This window comes from Neltuma alba, unplaced genomic scaffold, assembly GCF_004799145.2.
Source record: "Neltuma alba isolate B1F8T4 unplaced genomic scaffold, ASM479914v2 tig00004380_pilon, whole genome shotgun sequence".
NCBI classification, from domain to species: Eukaryota; Viridiplantae; Streptophyta; class Magnoliopsida; order Fabales; family Fabaceae; genus Neltuma; species Neltuma alba.
In genome coordinates, this window is record NW_021633684.1 from 29,786 (window position 1) to 47,748 (window position 17,963).

At 31.0% G+C, this 17,963-nt stretch overlaps 1 protein-coding gene across 1 annotated transcript; it reads left to right on the forward strand.

Annotated features, from left to right (window-relative positions):
* The first annotated feature begins 14,587 nt into the window (after positions 1 to 14,587).
* On the forward strand, positions 14,588 to 17,073 carry LOC114744569 (indole-3-pyruvate monooxygenase YUCCA2-like). The gene is made up of 4 exons (XM_028932741.1): positions 14,588 to 15,326; positions 15,962 to 16,210; positions 16,300 to 16,422; positions 16,799 to 17,073. Exons 1-4 carry the CDS (start codon positions 14,664 to 14,666, stop codon positions 16,970 to 16,972), a joined length of 1,209 nt encoding a protein of 402 aa, XP_028788574.1. The 5' UTR covers positions 14,588 to 14,663; the 3' UTR covers positions 16,973 to 17,073.
* Positions 17,074 to 17,963: the final 890 nt, after the last annotated feature.

Sequence of the window (17,963 nt, forward strand, 5' to 3'; positions counted from 1 at the left end):
TGCATGAGATTCATTCTTAGAAAAAGAGTTGGTGAGTTGTATTTAAAAGTGGTATAGAAGAATAATCTTCTGAATCATGATGGCATGCTTATATGAGGTAGACAAAAAATTTATTATGATATCTTCTCCTTTAATTCAACTCTCTATCATGATTTTTATTTATAGATATTTTATTTTCGAGCTTTTTGTATCCTTGTTATTAGAATTTTTTATTTAATTTTGATTGTATAATTCATTATTTTTCAAATGCAAAAAAAAAAAAGAATTTTAACAGTTATTAGAAATACTAATATTTTCTCAAACATCATAAGAGCTCTAAATTAAAAATAAATTGTAATATTAATGCAAAATTGGACGAAGTGTCCTTTAACTTCTATATTTTATGTAAATAATCTTCCCAACCTTTAAAATTCTACAGTAGACCTTCCTAAACTTTTATATTTTATGTTGATAACTCCTGTATTATTTGTGTTATTCATTATCTATTTGTAAATGGCTTAAAGTTTAATGAATTTATTTATATTAATTAAAGTTTGAGAGGATTATAGGCATACGAAAATAAAGTTTTGAGGAGTATGAAATTGATAGTGTGAGGTTATTTAAATATAGGAGAGATTTGTTATAAAGTTTTAGTCTAAAGATTAGTATGATTATTTACATATGACATAAAATTTAAGGAATTTGGTGCATAATTTAACATAATATTAATAACCTGACTTGCTTTTAATTTTTTATCATGATATTGTAACCTTGGAATATTTGATTGCAATTAACATTAATATATTATAAGTATTTCAAAAATAGTTAGCTTCTCACAATATAATAAATTTAAATCTTTATTTGCAATATTTTCTCTGAACAGACACCCAAAATGTGGGAATAAGCCAATGAGGAATAGTGGATGGGGAAAAGCGGAAATGTCAAAAGAGGCCCCTATTGGTTGAATTAGGGAAGGTGACGATGGACGCACGCCACAAATCCATCACGCGGGACCCACCATGGGCCTCACGGTAATAATGCAATTTTACCTTTTAGGTGGGGACCACGAGGCACACGTGGCGATGCCCAGGCCATCACTAGGGGCACTGGTGGACAGTGGTGGTCTGTCACGCACACCCCACCAAGGCATGGTCATCGATCACGGATAATGGGCCATGTGGTCCCACCAAGCGCCAGCCCTACAGCTCACAGCCACATGATTCCTCTCTGTGCCCGAGTTTTTTTTTTAACTATGATTTTATTTATTCATGTGCCCCTCAAATTTATTTTGATTTTAATTTCACTCTTTAAATTTTAAATCATATATTTTCATTCTTCTTTTTAAAACATTGATTCTTATATAACTTGGTAAAAATCTGAATCATTTCACTCTTACAGGACTAAAGCTCATTATTTAAAGTTTAAGGGCTTGAGGGATCAAAATTATATAAATCCTTTATTTATTTATAATCATTCATGTGTGGCCACATTATACAAGCGCCCTCCCTAGTTGGATCCGCATCTAATCCTGTCTTTTCAATTCTTGCAATGCCCTATTGATATACTTTTTTTCAAAAAAAAAATCAATTTTTATATTGAATCAGTAATTAGTATTTTAATAAATGTGTCGTACATTTATGAAACCCCACCCTTGACATTTATTGAAGTTTTAAATTTGAAAAACGTGGTTACATGAAGTTAAATTTTGCTCCCCCCTGTTAACATATTGGGAAAATCGCAACAAAAAAAAAAGAAGGGAAAATCTCAAAAAAAGTCCTTGAAATATGGGAAATGTCAGATTGGGTCCTTAAATTTCGAAAATGACAGAATGGGTCATTGACCCAATCTGTCATTTATGAAATTCAGGCGAATTGACAATTTTGCCCTCATTTATTCATTCACTACAATGATTCAAGGAATCACTATAAGAGTTTAGGTGTTACCTAGATTCGTATAGCGAATAACTATTCACTTTTTCATAGTCAGGTGTCTTGTTATTAACTACAACTAATGCTGTAATCACTAGAACAATGTAAGCATTACCTAAATTTGTGTAGAGAATAACTACTCATTTTTTCATAGTCAGGTATCTTATTATTGTCAGGTACCTTATTATTAACTACAACGAATCTTGTAATCACTAGAACAGTATAAGCGTTACCTAGATTTGTTTAGAGAATAACTACTCACTTTTGCTCAGGGGCAAAAATGTCAATTCGCCTGAATTTCACAAATGACAAATTGGGTCAATGACCCATTCTGTCATTTTCGAAATTTAAAGGCCAAATCTGAAATTTGGTATATTCCAATGGCTTTTTCTGGGATTTTCTAAAAAAAAAAACTGTCAAAAATAGAAAAATTACAAATAAGGATCCGTTATAACATTAATATGTATTTTGATAATAATAGTATGAGTTTTGACAATATTTTTTTGTGAAATAGTCTTTGTATACAATTTTTTTAAAATTTCAGCGGTTTTTTTGGTGATTTTTCCCATATATTACTAACTAAATAATAAAAATCAAAATGTTGATTATTAAAATTAGTTAAGAAGCAATAAATATGTAAGAAATAATTTTTTAAACCTTATTTATTGATCAAGTAAATGAGAAATAATGTATGAAAAAAATAGAAAGAGAATGTATAATAAGTGATATACTGTTAATAAAAATAAGAAGAATAGATTAGAATTTCAGATGAAAAAAAAGGGTAGCTTATATTAGGACAAGACATGTCTCAAAAAGTGTAACTTAAGATGTAGAAAGTAATATCCATCTCACACGCCATGAGGGCATAGTAAAGATATCATTGTTGTCTTTGTAGTTTTGATAACGAAGATTATATTCAAGTATTTTCAATTATGTCTTCAAAAAAATTTACGATCAACTCAAGTTGCTGAAGCTGTTTTGGATGCTAAAGCCTTCGTTAGATGAATGATCTTCAACAATCTTGATTAACAGTTTTAGGTTTTGTGTTAATGATAATGAATACTTTGTGTTGGGAAAAAAGTCAGATAATTTTTGGAAGGAAGAACAAAAAGGGCGAAAAAAGGTCAAAAAGTGATAATGGCTTATTTGGTTTCGCACTGTTCTTCACCCCATGATTTGTTGATCTTATGTATATTTTCAAGGACGCAGGCCGAGAAATCATTTTTAGGTACGATTTTATATCTTTTTGATTCTTCGTAGGGCTAGTTAGGCCCATTGATAAATGATGATGGGCCTTTTCATCCACACCCAAACATCATTTCTTAGATGTATTTCATTGTTCTTAAATGCTACATTTGACCAATAGGGATTGGATCTGACAGAAAAGACTAGTCTCTCATAACATTTTGAGTCAAGATTTGAATTCCCAGTAAAAAAAAAAGTGTCCATATTTAGTAGCCGCCAATGCCTTGAACATGATTGCCTCTGATAAGATGATACCTATACTTACCAGAAAAGAAAATGCTACATTTGGAATTCTCATAATACTCAGATATATTTAGCATTCGACAGTATTTCAAATGAAATCGCTTGTAATAAAAAAAAATACCTGGGTGCTAGCAAAAGAACTTGTGAAGTATAAAATTCTTAAAAACTGAAACGACACACAGTTCAATCCATTGAGAATTAAATATTCTAAAAATTATTTTGAAAAAACACATATGGGTTATTTAATTTTTGCTTGGGTCAAAAGTAGTTTTTGTTTAATTGAGGCAAACATAAAAAGCATAAATGGGTTCATTCTGAGAGCATCATTAGGTTCCCATTTCACATGAAAATGACTTGAAAAAACAAGAATGGTGGTGGGATTAGATATGACTACACATATTATTAGTTTTGGGAAAAGAGGATAATGGCAATTTCTTCGATATATATAACATATAATTAAATAACTTAATGTCACGTATTTTTAGGATCACAAAGATGAACCTAAGAAGCCCACAGGTCCAACTCCAAATTTGGAGATATCCTAACCCATTACCATTGGTCGGAAAACGTGTCACCTCTTCACAAGCTTAATCTTCCTTTCTATTCTCACTTAGTTTTTCTAAATTTTTATTCTGAGCGTTAAGACCTTGTATATAAAGTTCAAGGGACCATGTCAAAATCAAAAGAGAAGTTGGCCAAAAAACAAATCAACAGAGAAATTTCTAAACAAATTTAACTTCATGGTTGTTTGGAAGTACCTCAAAAACTCACTCACTTTCATGTTTTATAAGATAAAATTACTTTCACATATTTAGTTCATGTAATATAAATTAAATTACTTTAAGTAAGATAAATCAGATATTCCCTAAAAAATTTGGACATTGTGTTCAATTGGTTTCCCAACTTCATATTATATTAATTGCTTTCCTTCTTAAAAATTTTAAATAAGAAATGCAATAAATCAGATATTGTTTGGTCAAAATGCAATAATACATTAATTATATTATTATTGAATTCGTAATACTTTTTTTCTCAATAATGATGCACCTTTTGTTGAGTAAACTTTGTTGTTTGGTTCCTTATCATAATCTTTGCCTAATTCGCCATCTCTCTCGGGCACTATTGTCTCCCACCATAAACAATTAAAAGAACGTTGACAATCGTGCATTATATCTTATTTATACCTTTTTTTTTAAAAAAAAATCTTAATTTACACTAACCATATTATGTCAGTCACGAATGATTTTTAAAAGACAACTTAATATCGTTAACTAAATCTATATATTTATATAAATTTGATTTAACGAATAATTGCCTTTTTTGGTATAAATACTAGGGTAGAGAAGTTGCGTCGTATTATACTATTATTTCAAGGGCTTCCAATCCAGTCCCATAAAAGGTAAACATGTTTGGGTGGATTAGTGTGCCCACACTGATATTTCTTTGCTATGCAATCTTTTCATTTGTTGCCAAATAGTTTTATATATTTTTAAATTTTAAAATTTTAAATCAGTATTGTTTATTATATTTTAATAGTAATTGACAATATTTGAAAAGCAAATAACAACATATTTTTGTGGTTATTTCTGATCTGGGATTTTAAAAATTTAAAAGTACTTTTTGAGATTTTAAATATACGGGGGAAGTTGAAAAATCTTGTTGTAAAATTTACTGCCAAGAGATATTTAAGATTTTTTGACTCATTTTTAGTGGGTACAACTATTTGTTAAGCTGTGTGAGTATTTTAATTATGTGCAGATGTCCTCCATACTTTTTCACACGTTGAAATAAAACCACTTACTGTAGATAGTTTGCACTTGGGTCGTCTTTGAACAAATTTCAATTGCTTTTAGCGATAAAAATTTCAAGAGAGGTTTTTTAGCAATTTCCCCAAAAATATGTCTATAGTTAGGAGAGGAATAGAAATAATATATGACTCATTCATTAAGAGATCGAAAATTTTACTCATCTTTCAATCTTTTTGAACACATAAAAAAAATTCAAGTTTATTTAAAATATTCGCAGTTTTTCATAATTTTAAGGTTTTCTTGCCTTTATGTGACAAAGCTAGGTATTTTTTCCCTAAAAATTTAGATAATTAATAACATGTTGTTCTTCTAGACCTTTTAGAGTGTTTGTTACGAGGGACTTAGAGGAAAGAAGAGAAATTTTGCACTCCTTTTCTTGTTTAGAAATTCATAAGGTTTTTCATCTCCTCCTTTTATAATCCTCCCCTCCAAAATTAGAAGGATTTAGAAGGAAAATGTATGTTTTTATCCTATTTTGACTAAATTGTTCATAGTTATTTTTAATATTCTCATTTTATCTTTTTGCCTTTCTTTCTTTTCTCATCACACCAAATTCGTACGTGGTTATATATTTTAAATTATATATTTTTTTGAATTATGTTTTTAATCATATATATATATATATATGAGAATGTTAAATAAATTAGTACCTCCCTATGCCTGTGTGCACAGAAGAATAATCAGACAATTTATTTATGAATTAAACAGAAGAATAACGATACAGTATTTATTTGCATCCATTTAACTGTCAAATTGTTTAAAAAAGATTTTTTCCAATTAAGAATTATCAATGGAAAATTTTAAATCAAAATATTAAAAGTTTAAAATTGTATTCTTGTGTCAAAATACTCCAACTAATATTAAGCAAACTTGTTAACTAATAGGTTTAGATATTATTATATATTATAATTATAATATTTATAATATATAAACCGTAGGCATGATTATAAATGATACTTTTATATAATAAACGTAATTTATTATTATATTTTATTAAAAATTATGAAAATTGGAATATAAAAACAACTTAAATAGAACAAAGATAAAATTGTCCATGTAAAAATATCTTTCTTCCCTTTTCCTTCCTTCAGATCAATCCAAATGGGATAATATTAAAATCTCTCCCATTCCCTCATCTTTTATTCTCTCCATTAAACTTTCTCCCCTCCCTTCCATTTGAGCCAAACAGACCCTTGCAGAAAAGGGAAGTCGCTTCCACCATCAAATTATTTTATGTGCATTTTGTTAGTGTGTAGCACAATAGTTATAATAACCATTTATTTATATAAAATATAAAATTTGAACTGTTTTGAGGTAAGAAGTGGATCTAAATAGAGGGAAAGGGAAGTGTAGACGTTATAACACACACATAAAAATTTATCAAACACCTGTTTTCAAATTAAGGCATAACGATATTTATTTCCTTTCATAATGAGCACCAAAGTAGATTTTATAAAATAACTAAGATATATTATTTTACAAAAATTCTTGGCTTCGTTTGCCAAAAAAAGAAGAAGAAGAAGTAATTAATAATTTATTTCCAGCATTTGATTCTCATTCTTTTGTTTCTCAGCGGTATGATGTTGACATCTAATTCACATTGAATCACTTTTAACAAAAAATTTTGTCTATGTATATTTTGTATTATGTTGTCTTCATAATTTTTAATTTAAATAAATTTGGTAATTATATAAATTCAATATATGCTAAATTTAAATTAATTCACAATATTTAATTAATGCTATTAATATTATGTATTTCTACCCCCAATCTTCTTTGCCCCAAATTAACTTGGTTCCTAATTTATTTAGGTTATATTGAGCATGTAGATATATAATTAATGGAAAATCAGTACAACAATTACTGGCAAAAAATTTAATACATAATAATTGAAAGTGTATTGAGTTAAGGATTGAGATAGATATATTAGCCTGAGGCATCTTATGTACGATAAAGAATTAACTACAAAGAAACTTCCAAGTAATATGATATTTATCAATAACTTCAACTCCGGTTCAACGAATTGCCATCCTATATAAAATTAAAAATATCTTTGAATTAAAAAAATTAAAGATATAACTAGTTTTAATCCCGCACCCAAAACCAAAAACATTTTGAAAATCATTTGAATTCTTGAAAAAAAAACAATTAGTTATACAATTTAACTCCATAAAAAATAATGAAATGTAACTCTCTTTTGAATAAAATATAGCCGATCAGATATACATCAAATTAAAATTGATCTCTTTGACCAAAAAATTAAAATTGATTTAGATAAAAAAAATATAAATGACATATTTAATAATTATAGGATAAGATTCTAATTTATCCGATTAGGAGGAGTTTTAGTACATCCCTGCAGGGCCTATAAAAAGACATGGTTAATGACTATAGTTCTTCGTAATTCTTTCTTTCTGAGATCTACTTACTATTATAAATTCATCTTTCTTGATTGATTAGTTCATTATTTCTTTCATCTTATTATTGTTCACTCCAAACATGGATGCTGCTCACTGTACACATTCGAGTACCATCACATCCCATATTCATCATCCTCCTTTGCTTTTAGATCATTATTATTCTAACCCCAATTTTAATGACGTCGTTGACTGTACAAATAATTCTGGTAATTTTTCTAATTTTTTCAATAATCATACTTTTCTCGTACCATCATATTATTTTGAATATCCGCATGATCAAATAGAAGGTTTCATTCCTTCTTTGCCACCCCAACGGCCTATTCTTCATAATCTGATCCCTCCTCCTTCTTCATCTCATCCTGCTGCTCAATTATTATTGCCTGTGATGTCTTCAAATATTTCCAGACCAGTGCCTCCAGAAGATCCAGAGTTATACCCCAAAATAGTGAAACAAATCGAGTATTATTTTAGTGGAGAAAATTTGGTGAAAGATGTGTACTTGAGAAAGAAGATGGATAAATATGGTTGGGTTGATGTAGGTGTAATCGCGGAGTTCAGAAAGATCAAACAGTTAAATGTGAATATATATCATATTTTGGAAGCACTTGTTTCTTCTTCTGTCGTGCAAGTACGAGGTTACAAAATGAGAGTTCGATACACTTGGAAAAAATGGATCCTCCCTCCAAATTTTCAATTATCAACTCCTCGTAATATTAATATTATTACAGATGAAGCAGCACCAAAAAATAATATTAATGGCGTTATAACTGAGTTGACCAGACGGGTCCACGATATCTCCATAGGGAATACTACCAACAACAACCGACCACACTGATTATTAATTAAGGTACGACGTTGTTTTCCCGTTAATTGTTTGATTCTTTCTTTCATTATTCTGTTTTATAGCATGTTAATCTCGAACCTTTTCCAATTGCTTAGGTTTAATAATTTCAATTCTTAACCTGGCAGCTATACGTCAAGTTAGAAGAATGATCGAGTATTTTATAAGATCACAAAGTTCGATGGAGTATATGATAAGGGCACCGTGCTGGCTCCAAGGATTGATTTGCTGCGATAGATTTCTAGATTCTTAAAAATGTTTTGTTCTACAGTGGGAATGTGGGATGGTGAAACTGAATGTTTGATATATATATATATATATATATATATCTTGATATTGTAAAAGTTCATTACTCCATTATTTTATTGGGAGGGGATGATTATGCAGAATTATGCAGAATTAATGGATTTTTACTTATCAAATTATTTTCTTAAATAGAAAATAAAGAGGAAATTAATCAACTAAAATAAGTCAACTCTTTATGAAAAAAAATTAATTGCAATAAGAAAATAGTTCTCAAAATTACTCGTAATTAAATATGGCCGTTAGATATAGTCGAATTTCAATAAAAAAAAAATCAAGTAATGTTAATCTCATTAATTATTCGTAACTTTCAAAGTCTAATTTAACAAAAGAACATTATATTCCATAAATGCATGACTTAAAGTGGCATTAAACTAATTACATCGCTGTTGTGAACATGTCCCCCTTTTTACTACGCGTGGCACAAATGTGTATGGACGTATTTCTTCTGCTCTCTATTTAATTTTTAACTAATTCTTACAAATCAAGACGTTAAAACATTAAATATATATTAAATTAATAATTTTTTTAAAGTTTATTCCCAATGATTTAGATATTGAAACACGGAGTTCACTAAACTTATTAAAATTAAACTTTAATAACAAGGGTAAAATTCGAAAGTAGCCATTAATAAGTTATCATTCTGTTCTTATTATAAGTTAATTTGTATCCCAAGCGGCAAGCTAATACATACATTAAATTGATAATTTTTTTAACATTTAAACTTATAAAAAAAAGGGTATTAAAAACTATAAATTTGAAAAATAAAATAACTTGACATTTTATATTTAGAATTATATAAAATGAACCTCAACTGCAGCTTTTATAACTGGAGGGAGTATTAAGTTCCCCCCGCGTATCACTAACCAACTATAAATTCTAACTAATAGCTTCTATTCCGGTTAATTTTGTACAAGAAATAATAACTACTTTTAACCAATTACTTCATTGATTTATGTAAAGAGGCTATCACATGTGCTTATAATAAAGACATGAGGGAGCATAGTATTATAGAGTATGCGCGCGTTTCAACAAGTAACTTTGTCAGAAACGATATGGTGATCGATAAAGATCAGCATGATTGGCAAAAATGAGCATCAGAATAATTAAGTAGGTGCTTAATTAATAACTAGAATGGTCCCATATATGGTCTCTGATTCAATAATGTTTAGCAGTACTATATATGTCACATACCTGGTGAAAAATAATGCAGCAAAGGATTCAACTTTCAATGGAAATTACAGAGTCAAAAGTTTCAAATTAAAGCTCAAGTGCTCTGTTCGAGGTAGGGACCCTAATGAACTATAGGATACATGCCTATAGACAATTGTGCGCGCGCTCGTTGTGGGCTCTTCTGTTTGTACAAGCTTGCATGTGGATGCCTTTCTCTATAAGTCAAATATTTGTCCTCTTCAATGCATTTTTTTAAAATTATTAAATTCTCATTTTTAAGGCCAGGTATGTTTCTCGCTAATCAATATATATATAACTTCAATTAGAACCTGAAATAAAAATGATACTATCATGTCCTCAATATAAAAGGTAGATATCAAATTTATGAATATTAAGAAAATTACTTAATTTAATTATTTATAATAAATAAATATTATCTTTTTTAAAATACCTTAGTTAATTATGTGAATTTGAATTATTACTTAACGATAATTCCTTAACACGTGCAATCACTATAGGGATTATTTGATAACAAAATAGATAAATACTGGAGACAAATATAGATTTGGATTTTATATCTATATGACCAAATTGAATCTCTAATTAGCTCTTATATTAAAGATTGAAGAAGGTAGTACGTTTCATTCCTAGTATCATTTCATTTTGAAAAAAAGTGGAAACAAATAATGTAAATGATGAAGAAATTAATATATATGCACGCGTGAAAAGGGAATCTACCTGCACTACATAAGTATTCTTGTTTGCTGTGCCTTATATAGAAAATACAGACGATGAGACAATGATAAAAGAATCTCCAAAATAATTGGGGGCACTGGGATTGCTATTCCATTGACAAGATGTATAGTGCGAATGATGAAGCAAATCAAAAAAGAGGGACGAGAGATATGCAATATTGTTATTCACATGTATACTCCCACTAACTTGTGTGTATATGAGCGCAAAATGAAATCTGCAGAATCCCCAAGTGACCTGCAAGTTCCATTTTCATGTAAATCTTTTTAATGGACAAAAGATATCAACCCTTTTGCAGTTGTGAAGAGATATGTCATTATGATAGATGGTGGTCTTTGAAAAACTTAACATGTTTCTAAATTGAGAACAGAATCTGTCTCCTAGAAGATCAGAAACTGTTATATATATAGACTGCAATAAAAATCCTCTGCGGTATAATTTGAAACTCGTAAAACATGTGTTATGGTTTAATATTAATTAATGAGCGAGGTTGAAATGAATTAGCTGGCTTTTGGAGGTTGTGATGTACGCATGCGACACTACCAAAAAACATGTGATCAGTGACGGAATTTACTGACAGAATTTTTATTTAGCAACGGAATTAGTGACGGATTAACGATAGAATCATATTGTCAACGGAATTAGTGACGGAATTTGTTTCATCGCTAATTTTGCTGTCACAAATCACATTAGCGATGGAATTAAAATTCTGTCGATAATTACTGACAGAATTAGAGACAGAATCTTTCAGTCTCTAATTACCAACAGAATTTCAATTTTGTCGCTAATATATTTTTTTAAAAAAATTAAAATGCCATATGTCACCACCTCATTTCCACGTGTCGCTACAACCTCACCTCTGTCGTCAAGTGTCGCTATCTCACATGCCACCTTGTATTGCCACGTGTCGCTACCATATAATTCCTCTACAAAGTGACTTATCCACAGCTCGAACCAAAGATCTCGTTTGTGTATGCGCGCAACTTTATTAGTTGAGCTGCAATGAATTTACTAACTTGTTATGCAAAATTAAATATATATAATATTCTCTTACACAAATAATTATATATACACATATATATTATTAGAAACTAAAAATAAACTATATGATAATTTTAATCATAACTATTTTTGTAACAAAATAATTTTTAGATATTTGTTTTACTATTTATTTTATAATGCTTTTTTTAAAAAAATTATTTTAAATATAATATTAATTTCCAATGATACTAATTTTGAATTTTAAATAGCACATAATTTTTTCAGAAATATATTTTTAAATTTAATTATTTTATTTAATATTCATAAGATATATAATTTAATTATATATTTATTATATTAAATATTATATTTTAGCCACAGAAATTAGCCACGGAAATTAGCGACGGAATAATTTTTCGTGGCTAATTCTAGGGCTAAATTAGCCACGGAAAAGTATTCCGTCGCAAATCTTAACTATACTATTTTAGCCACGGAATTTTCTGACGGAAGAAATTCCGTGGCTAATTTTAATTATAAAATTTTAGCCCAGAAATTCTGTGACTAATTCCGTGGCTCATTTTAATTGTAAAATTTTAGCCACAGAATTTTCTGACAGAAATAATTTTATGACTAATTCTGTGGCTAATTTTAATTATAAAATTTTAGTCACGGAATTAGCCACAAAATTTTCTGAGGAAAAAATTCCATTGCTAATTTCGTGGCTAAGTTTAGCGATAGAATTTTTGTGGGTAATCCGTCAGAAATTAACGACGAAAATTATTCCATCACTAATTTCATTGATAATTAGTTGTTTTTTTGTAGTGTGATTTGTAGTTATTGTGAAAATTAAAAGTTCATGTAATCCATTATCTCTTGTGTTTTTCAATAGCAGCATGATTCATGAGTAGAGTTCAGTGAGGTTCTTTTGGTTGAAAAGAACAAAATAATGAGAATCTTTGAATCGAACAATGTAGAGCTATATATAATGTGATGAGCATAGACTCAAAGGAAGAGTATAATCCCAGAAGACTAGTCTATTAGGAGGAAGAGTTTCTTAAACTTATAAATCTCACAACACTTGTGAGGCTCTCCAATGTTAGACTTACTCGGTGCTTCACTCGATCTCCTACTCCTCCTATCGGTAAACTCCCCTGCAAGTAGCCCTTTCGGTTGCTTAACTCTCATTGAAAGCACCAGTGTGGTGAGCAAAAGCCTAAAAGAAGAGCCTAATTTCAAAATACTAACCTATTAGAAAAGAGAGCTCCTTAAATTTATAAATCCCACAGCACTTATAAAGCTCCCTGATGTGGGTCTCATGACATATATGATGTATTTAATTGAGAGAAGCTACCTGTCTTTTTTACTCCTTCGATCCTTAATTCATGCCAAAACTTAACTAATTTAGATAGACGAAGGAAACTAAATAAATTACTTAGTTTTGACAAATGTAATATGATCTCTCTAAAATACTCATATATATATAACATTATTTTATACACACACAAGTTTATAAGTCAGATAAATTAATTTGGAAGAAAAAATAAAATATGAGAGATAAAATTAATTAAGGTCTTATATTTAGAATCAAAACTAATTTTTTAAGTAGCTCCTCTATTTGGAACCGGAAGATTATTAAATACCAGAATATTTGCTGCGGATTTTGGTTTGCGGGTGGACGAGAGGTTGTTGGTTAATGTTAGTTATTCACACGCATACATGTGTTCCACATGATATGATCAAACCAGTTATGAGTCCCCACTCTCACCCATTCATTATTTGAATAATTAATGTCCTAGGTTAAACCTCCATAATTAGTACTTTAATATTAGATTTTTAATCATTATTCATATGTAATAATTACGATTTTTTTTTATTGAGGAGCCTAGATAACAAGTATGTGCACTCGTTCATTTTATTTCAATATAACTATCATTTAAAATAACGTATTCATAGGATTAAAGAAGCTACAGTAAAAATGAATCCATTTGTCTAAAATGCACTGTGTCTATTGTTTCTCTTGCAATCATCTTCTTCTCTTAATAAAATACTCCTCCGGTCCTTATTATAAGACCCCATTTGACTTTTTATTTGGTCCTAATTATAAGACCCCAATCCATTTTGTCTCTTATATTTATGTATTTTTTTTCCAAGATAATCTTTCTAATAATGATAGTTTTAGCCAATATACTTAATTAGCAAGGATATTTTAGGAATGACAACACTTATTTATTATAAATAACCAACTTAACTTACTTCCTTAATCTCCTCAAATAAGTCAATTGGGTCTTATAATTAGGACCGGAGGAGTATAATTGTAAGAAAAGTAATTGATGAGTCATTGAGTTTCTAAAATAATACCTATATGTAGATAGAAATTAAACCACTAAGGTGACAACCTTTTATTAAAACATTCGTAAAGTGCTCTAATGCGCAACATCATGCTTAAGCAAGACTTAAGGAAGGTGTTTAGCGTGAGCCGGACTTTCTTAAAACATATATAAGTATATATAATACATAACATTAACGTATTGATCATAAGTTGATGAGAATTTATTAAAATGGAATGGGTGTTTGTGTGTTGGGGGGGGGGGAGAGTGAATCCCACCAGTAGCAACATCCACTTTAATAAATGTTCAGCAAGGAGCCTAATTACTGGGGCATCCTCAGGGTCTTTAAGTATAGCCACGTCTTCCAAGTTTCAGAACTAGCTACTTACTATTCCCTTCCTTCCTCACTTCTTCTACTCTGCTTCAACATCAAAACTTGACACAAACTCCAAATGAAACCGCCACTATATATATATCTATAGAGAGAGACAGACGTTAATTGGTAGGCATACATATGTATGTGTGATTTGAGATGAGAGATGTTGTGGGTGGTGGTACTGACCATCATGGAGTACAGAAGGGAAGTAGAAGGCAAAAGACTGCACGACGTCGTCGTTTATGATCACTACCAAGCAATCCTCACAGCGAAGAAGAAGAAGAACATGAATGAAGAAGTTGAAGAAACAGGAGCATCAGTATGGGTCGAGGGAGCTGTTATAGTGGGTGCGGGTCCATCGGGGCTAGCTGCAGCCGCATGCCTGAAAGCCAAGGGAATCCCAAGTATCATCCTGGAAAGAGCCAACTGCTTAGCTTCAATGTGGCAGCTCAAAACTTACGATCGTCTTCGTCTTCACCTCCCAAAGCAGTTCTGCGAGCTTCCTCTCATGCCTTTTCCCTCCAACTTCCCTTGCTACCCAACCAAACAGCAGTTTGTGGCCTACCTGAAGGCCTACGCCGACCGCTTCGGCCTGAGGCCGGCGTTTGGGAGGAGGGTGGTGAGCGCCGAGTATGATGAGGAGCTGAAGTATTGGAGGGTGAAGACAAAGACTGGTACTACGTGTGGTGGTGATGAGGAGGAGAGAGAAAGAGAGTACTGGTGTCGGTGGCTGGTGGTGGCGACGGGGGAGAATGCGGAGGAGGTGGTGCCGGAGATAGAAGGGATGGGTGAGTTTGGAGGGAGAATAGTTCATACAAGTTCGTACAAGAGTGGGGATATGTTGTGTGGGAAGGCTGTGTTGGTGGTTGGATGTGGGAATTCCGGCATGGAGGTTTGTTTGGATCTCTGCAACCACAATGCCACACCTTCTCTTGTTGTTAGAGATACGGTAACAATAATCACCATCAACTCAGACCTTTTTCCTTCTTTCAACTTCCTCTTCAATTTCTTAAGGACTTGTTTGGATATATAGCAGAAGACCAACTGCATTTTTTGCAAATGTTGGAAGATTTTACAATTAAAGTAAACTCAGTTTGAATATTCGTTTGCCTTTTGGAACTCCAAAAGTTTGAAAATGTGGCTTTATGTCTAATTTAGCTTATTGCCAAAAAAAAAAATCATTTTCACTCGAGTAATAATCCAATCATAATTTTTGAGCTTTTGGGATTACAAAAACCAATCCAAATAAGGCCTTATTCATAGTTAGTTAGAGAAGACAATCATTTTCAAAAGTAAAAACGATAATCATCATCAATACTTTTTTAACTTAATACCCAAGTTATTTAAATGTATTCATTCATTCATGTATAAGTAAAACTTTAGTTCTTGATGAGTTGTTTTAAATTAATTTGCTTAATATTATTTGACAACAAATTAACAAGAGTAGTATACAAGTTTTAGTTTCTTATAAATGAATAAATTCTGTGTCTTTTTTAAAACATTTTTTGGGTTATTTTAACATGCTGTCCCTTCTTCTGACAGCCCAAACATATTGCATAATTGATAATTACATATATGGATCAGGTGCATATATTGCCTCAGCAGATGTTTGGGAAATCAACGTTTGGATTAGCGATGTGTCTGCTGAGGTGGCTGCCCGTAAGAGTGGTGGATCAGTTTCTGCTCATAATGTCACATCTCATGATCGGAGACACTTCTCGTTTCGGAATTCATCGTCCCAAATTGGGTCCTCTTCAGCTCAAGAACTTGTACGGCAAAACCCCCGTCCTCGATGTTGGCACTCTCTCCCTCGTCAGATCTGGCAAAATTAAGGTTCCACCTTCCTTCCTTAACCAACGTCGTCAACGTTAATTCATGTCTCTTTCTTCTTCTACATTAATTAACTTTAGTTTCTCCTACAGGTTCGTCCAGGAATCAAACGGCTGAAACATCATGCTGTGGAGTTTGTTGATGGCACCGTACAGAATTTTGATGCCATTATCCTGGCAACCGGTTACAAAAGCAATGTACCCTCTTGGCTAAAGGTAATTCCTTTACTACTACCTCCCATCTTTAATATAAAATATAAAAACTAGTTAATTAATTTGAGTAGAATAAAAAAAATAATTAAGTTAGTTATTTATAATAAATAAGTATTGTCTTTTCTCAAGTAACCTTGCTAATCAACTATATTGGCTAGAGCTACTATTATTATAAGAACTATCCTTAAAAAAAAAGATAAATAAGAGAGACAAAATAAATTGGGATCTTATATTTAGAATCAAAATAATAGTCAAACGAGTTCTTATATTAAAAACTCGAAGGTAGTATTATATTACCCTTAGTTTATGAAAATTACAGCTAAACCTTAGAAAGCTACTTTACTATATTTACGTGATCTATCTTTATTTTGAATATTAGGGCAGCGACATGTTCAGTGAGAAAGATGGGTTGCCAAGAAAGCCATTCCCAAATGGTTGGAAAGGAGAGAATGGACTTTATGCTGTAGGATTCACCAAACGTGGATTGCTTGGGGCCTCCATTGATGCCAAAAGAATTGCAGAAGATATTCAACATATTTACCTGCAAAGCTAGTTAACGGACCGCACGCTTTCACTTGCATCATGACATGTAACAAATTAAACCTGCAATACTTAGATCAAGTTCCTTATAACCATTATGCCAATATTTCCGATGGAAAAGAACACAACACATGGAAAAATCTTATTGGAGAACTTGAGATGTATAATGGTTTATAAGAAACTTGACCTAAGTTGTGTCCTATATATACATATAAATATATATATATATATATTGAATGCGTATGTGTATGTATATATGATGTAAAAATGAAGCAGGATGGCTCTTTCACACTGCTAGACTTTTCTCTCATTTCTTCATAGCAGATTCAAAAGAAGCAAAAGGAAAGCATACACACAGAATGTGCGGTTGCTATTTATTATGCAGAAAAGTTAGGAACTGGTGGGTGGATATTTGTTTTGAGATCTTTAGTAGTACCTTTGGCTTAGTGGGTTACGTTGAAATTTTAGTTATAGGCTCTTGTCATATAGCTGTGTAAATCGTGTAATTATTATTGCGATATTTACTTAGCTGGCTGGCTAGATGATTATTTTAGATCTGCTTGGGTACTTTTAGTTTTATATGTAGTGCTGATGCTGATATAAAGTTGTATCGGATGTGAGATGTTTGTATAGAAATTGTATGGTATATTTGTTTGCATCAGTATTATTTGATTTTTTTCGCAAATTATTGATTATTGATCACACAAAGATATAATTTCTTATGCTTTGCTGGCATTAACTTCTTATTTGGAGCCTGGGGGACCATAAGGAAAATCTCATCACTTTGATGGAAAACAAGTGAAAAAAAAATGCATTTCAAAAGAAAAGGAAGGGGCAAAAAAAAAAGGTCCCGATTCCCATGAATATCAAAGTGGCCCTCTGATAATCATAATATTATTGCATTGCAGGGTCACCCCCTTTGTTTAAGAATAATATATTTTTGAGTTTAATTGAATGAATTGCTTCTTTATTTAATCCTTATCCTCATTGCTCCATATATTCTT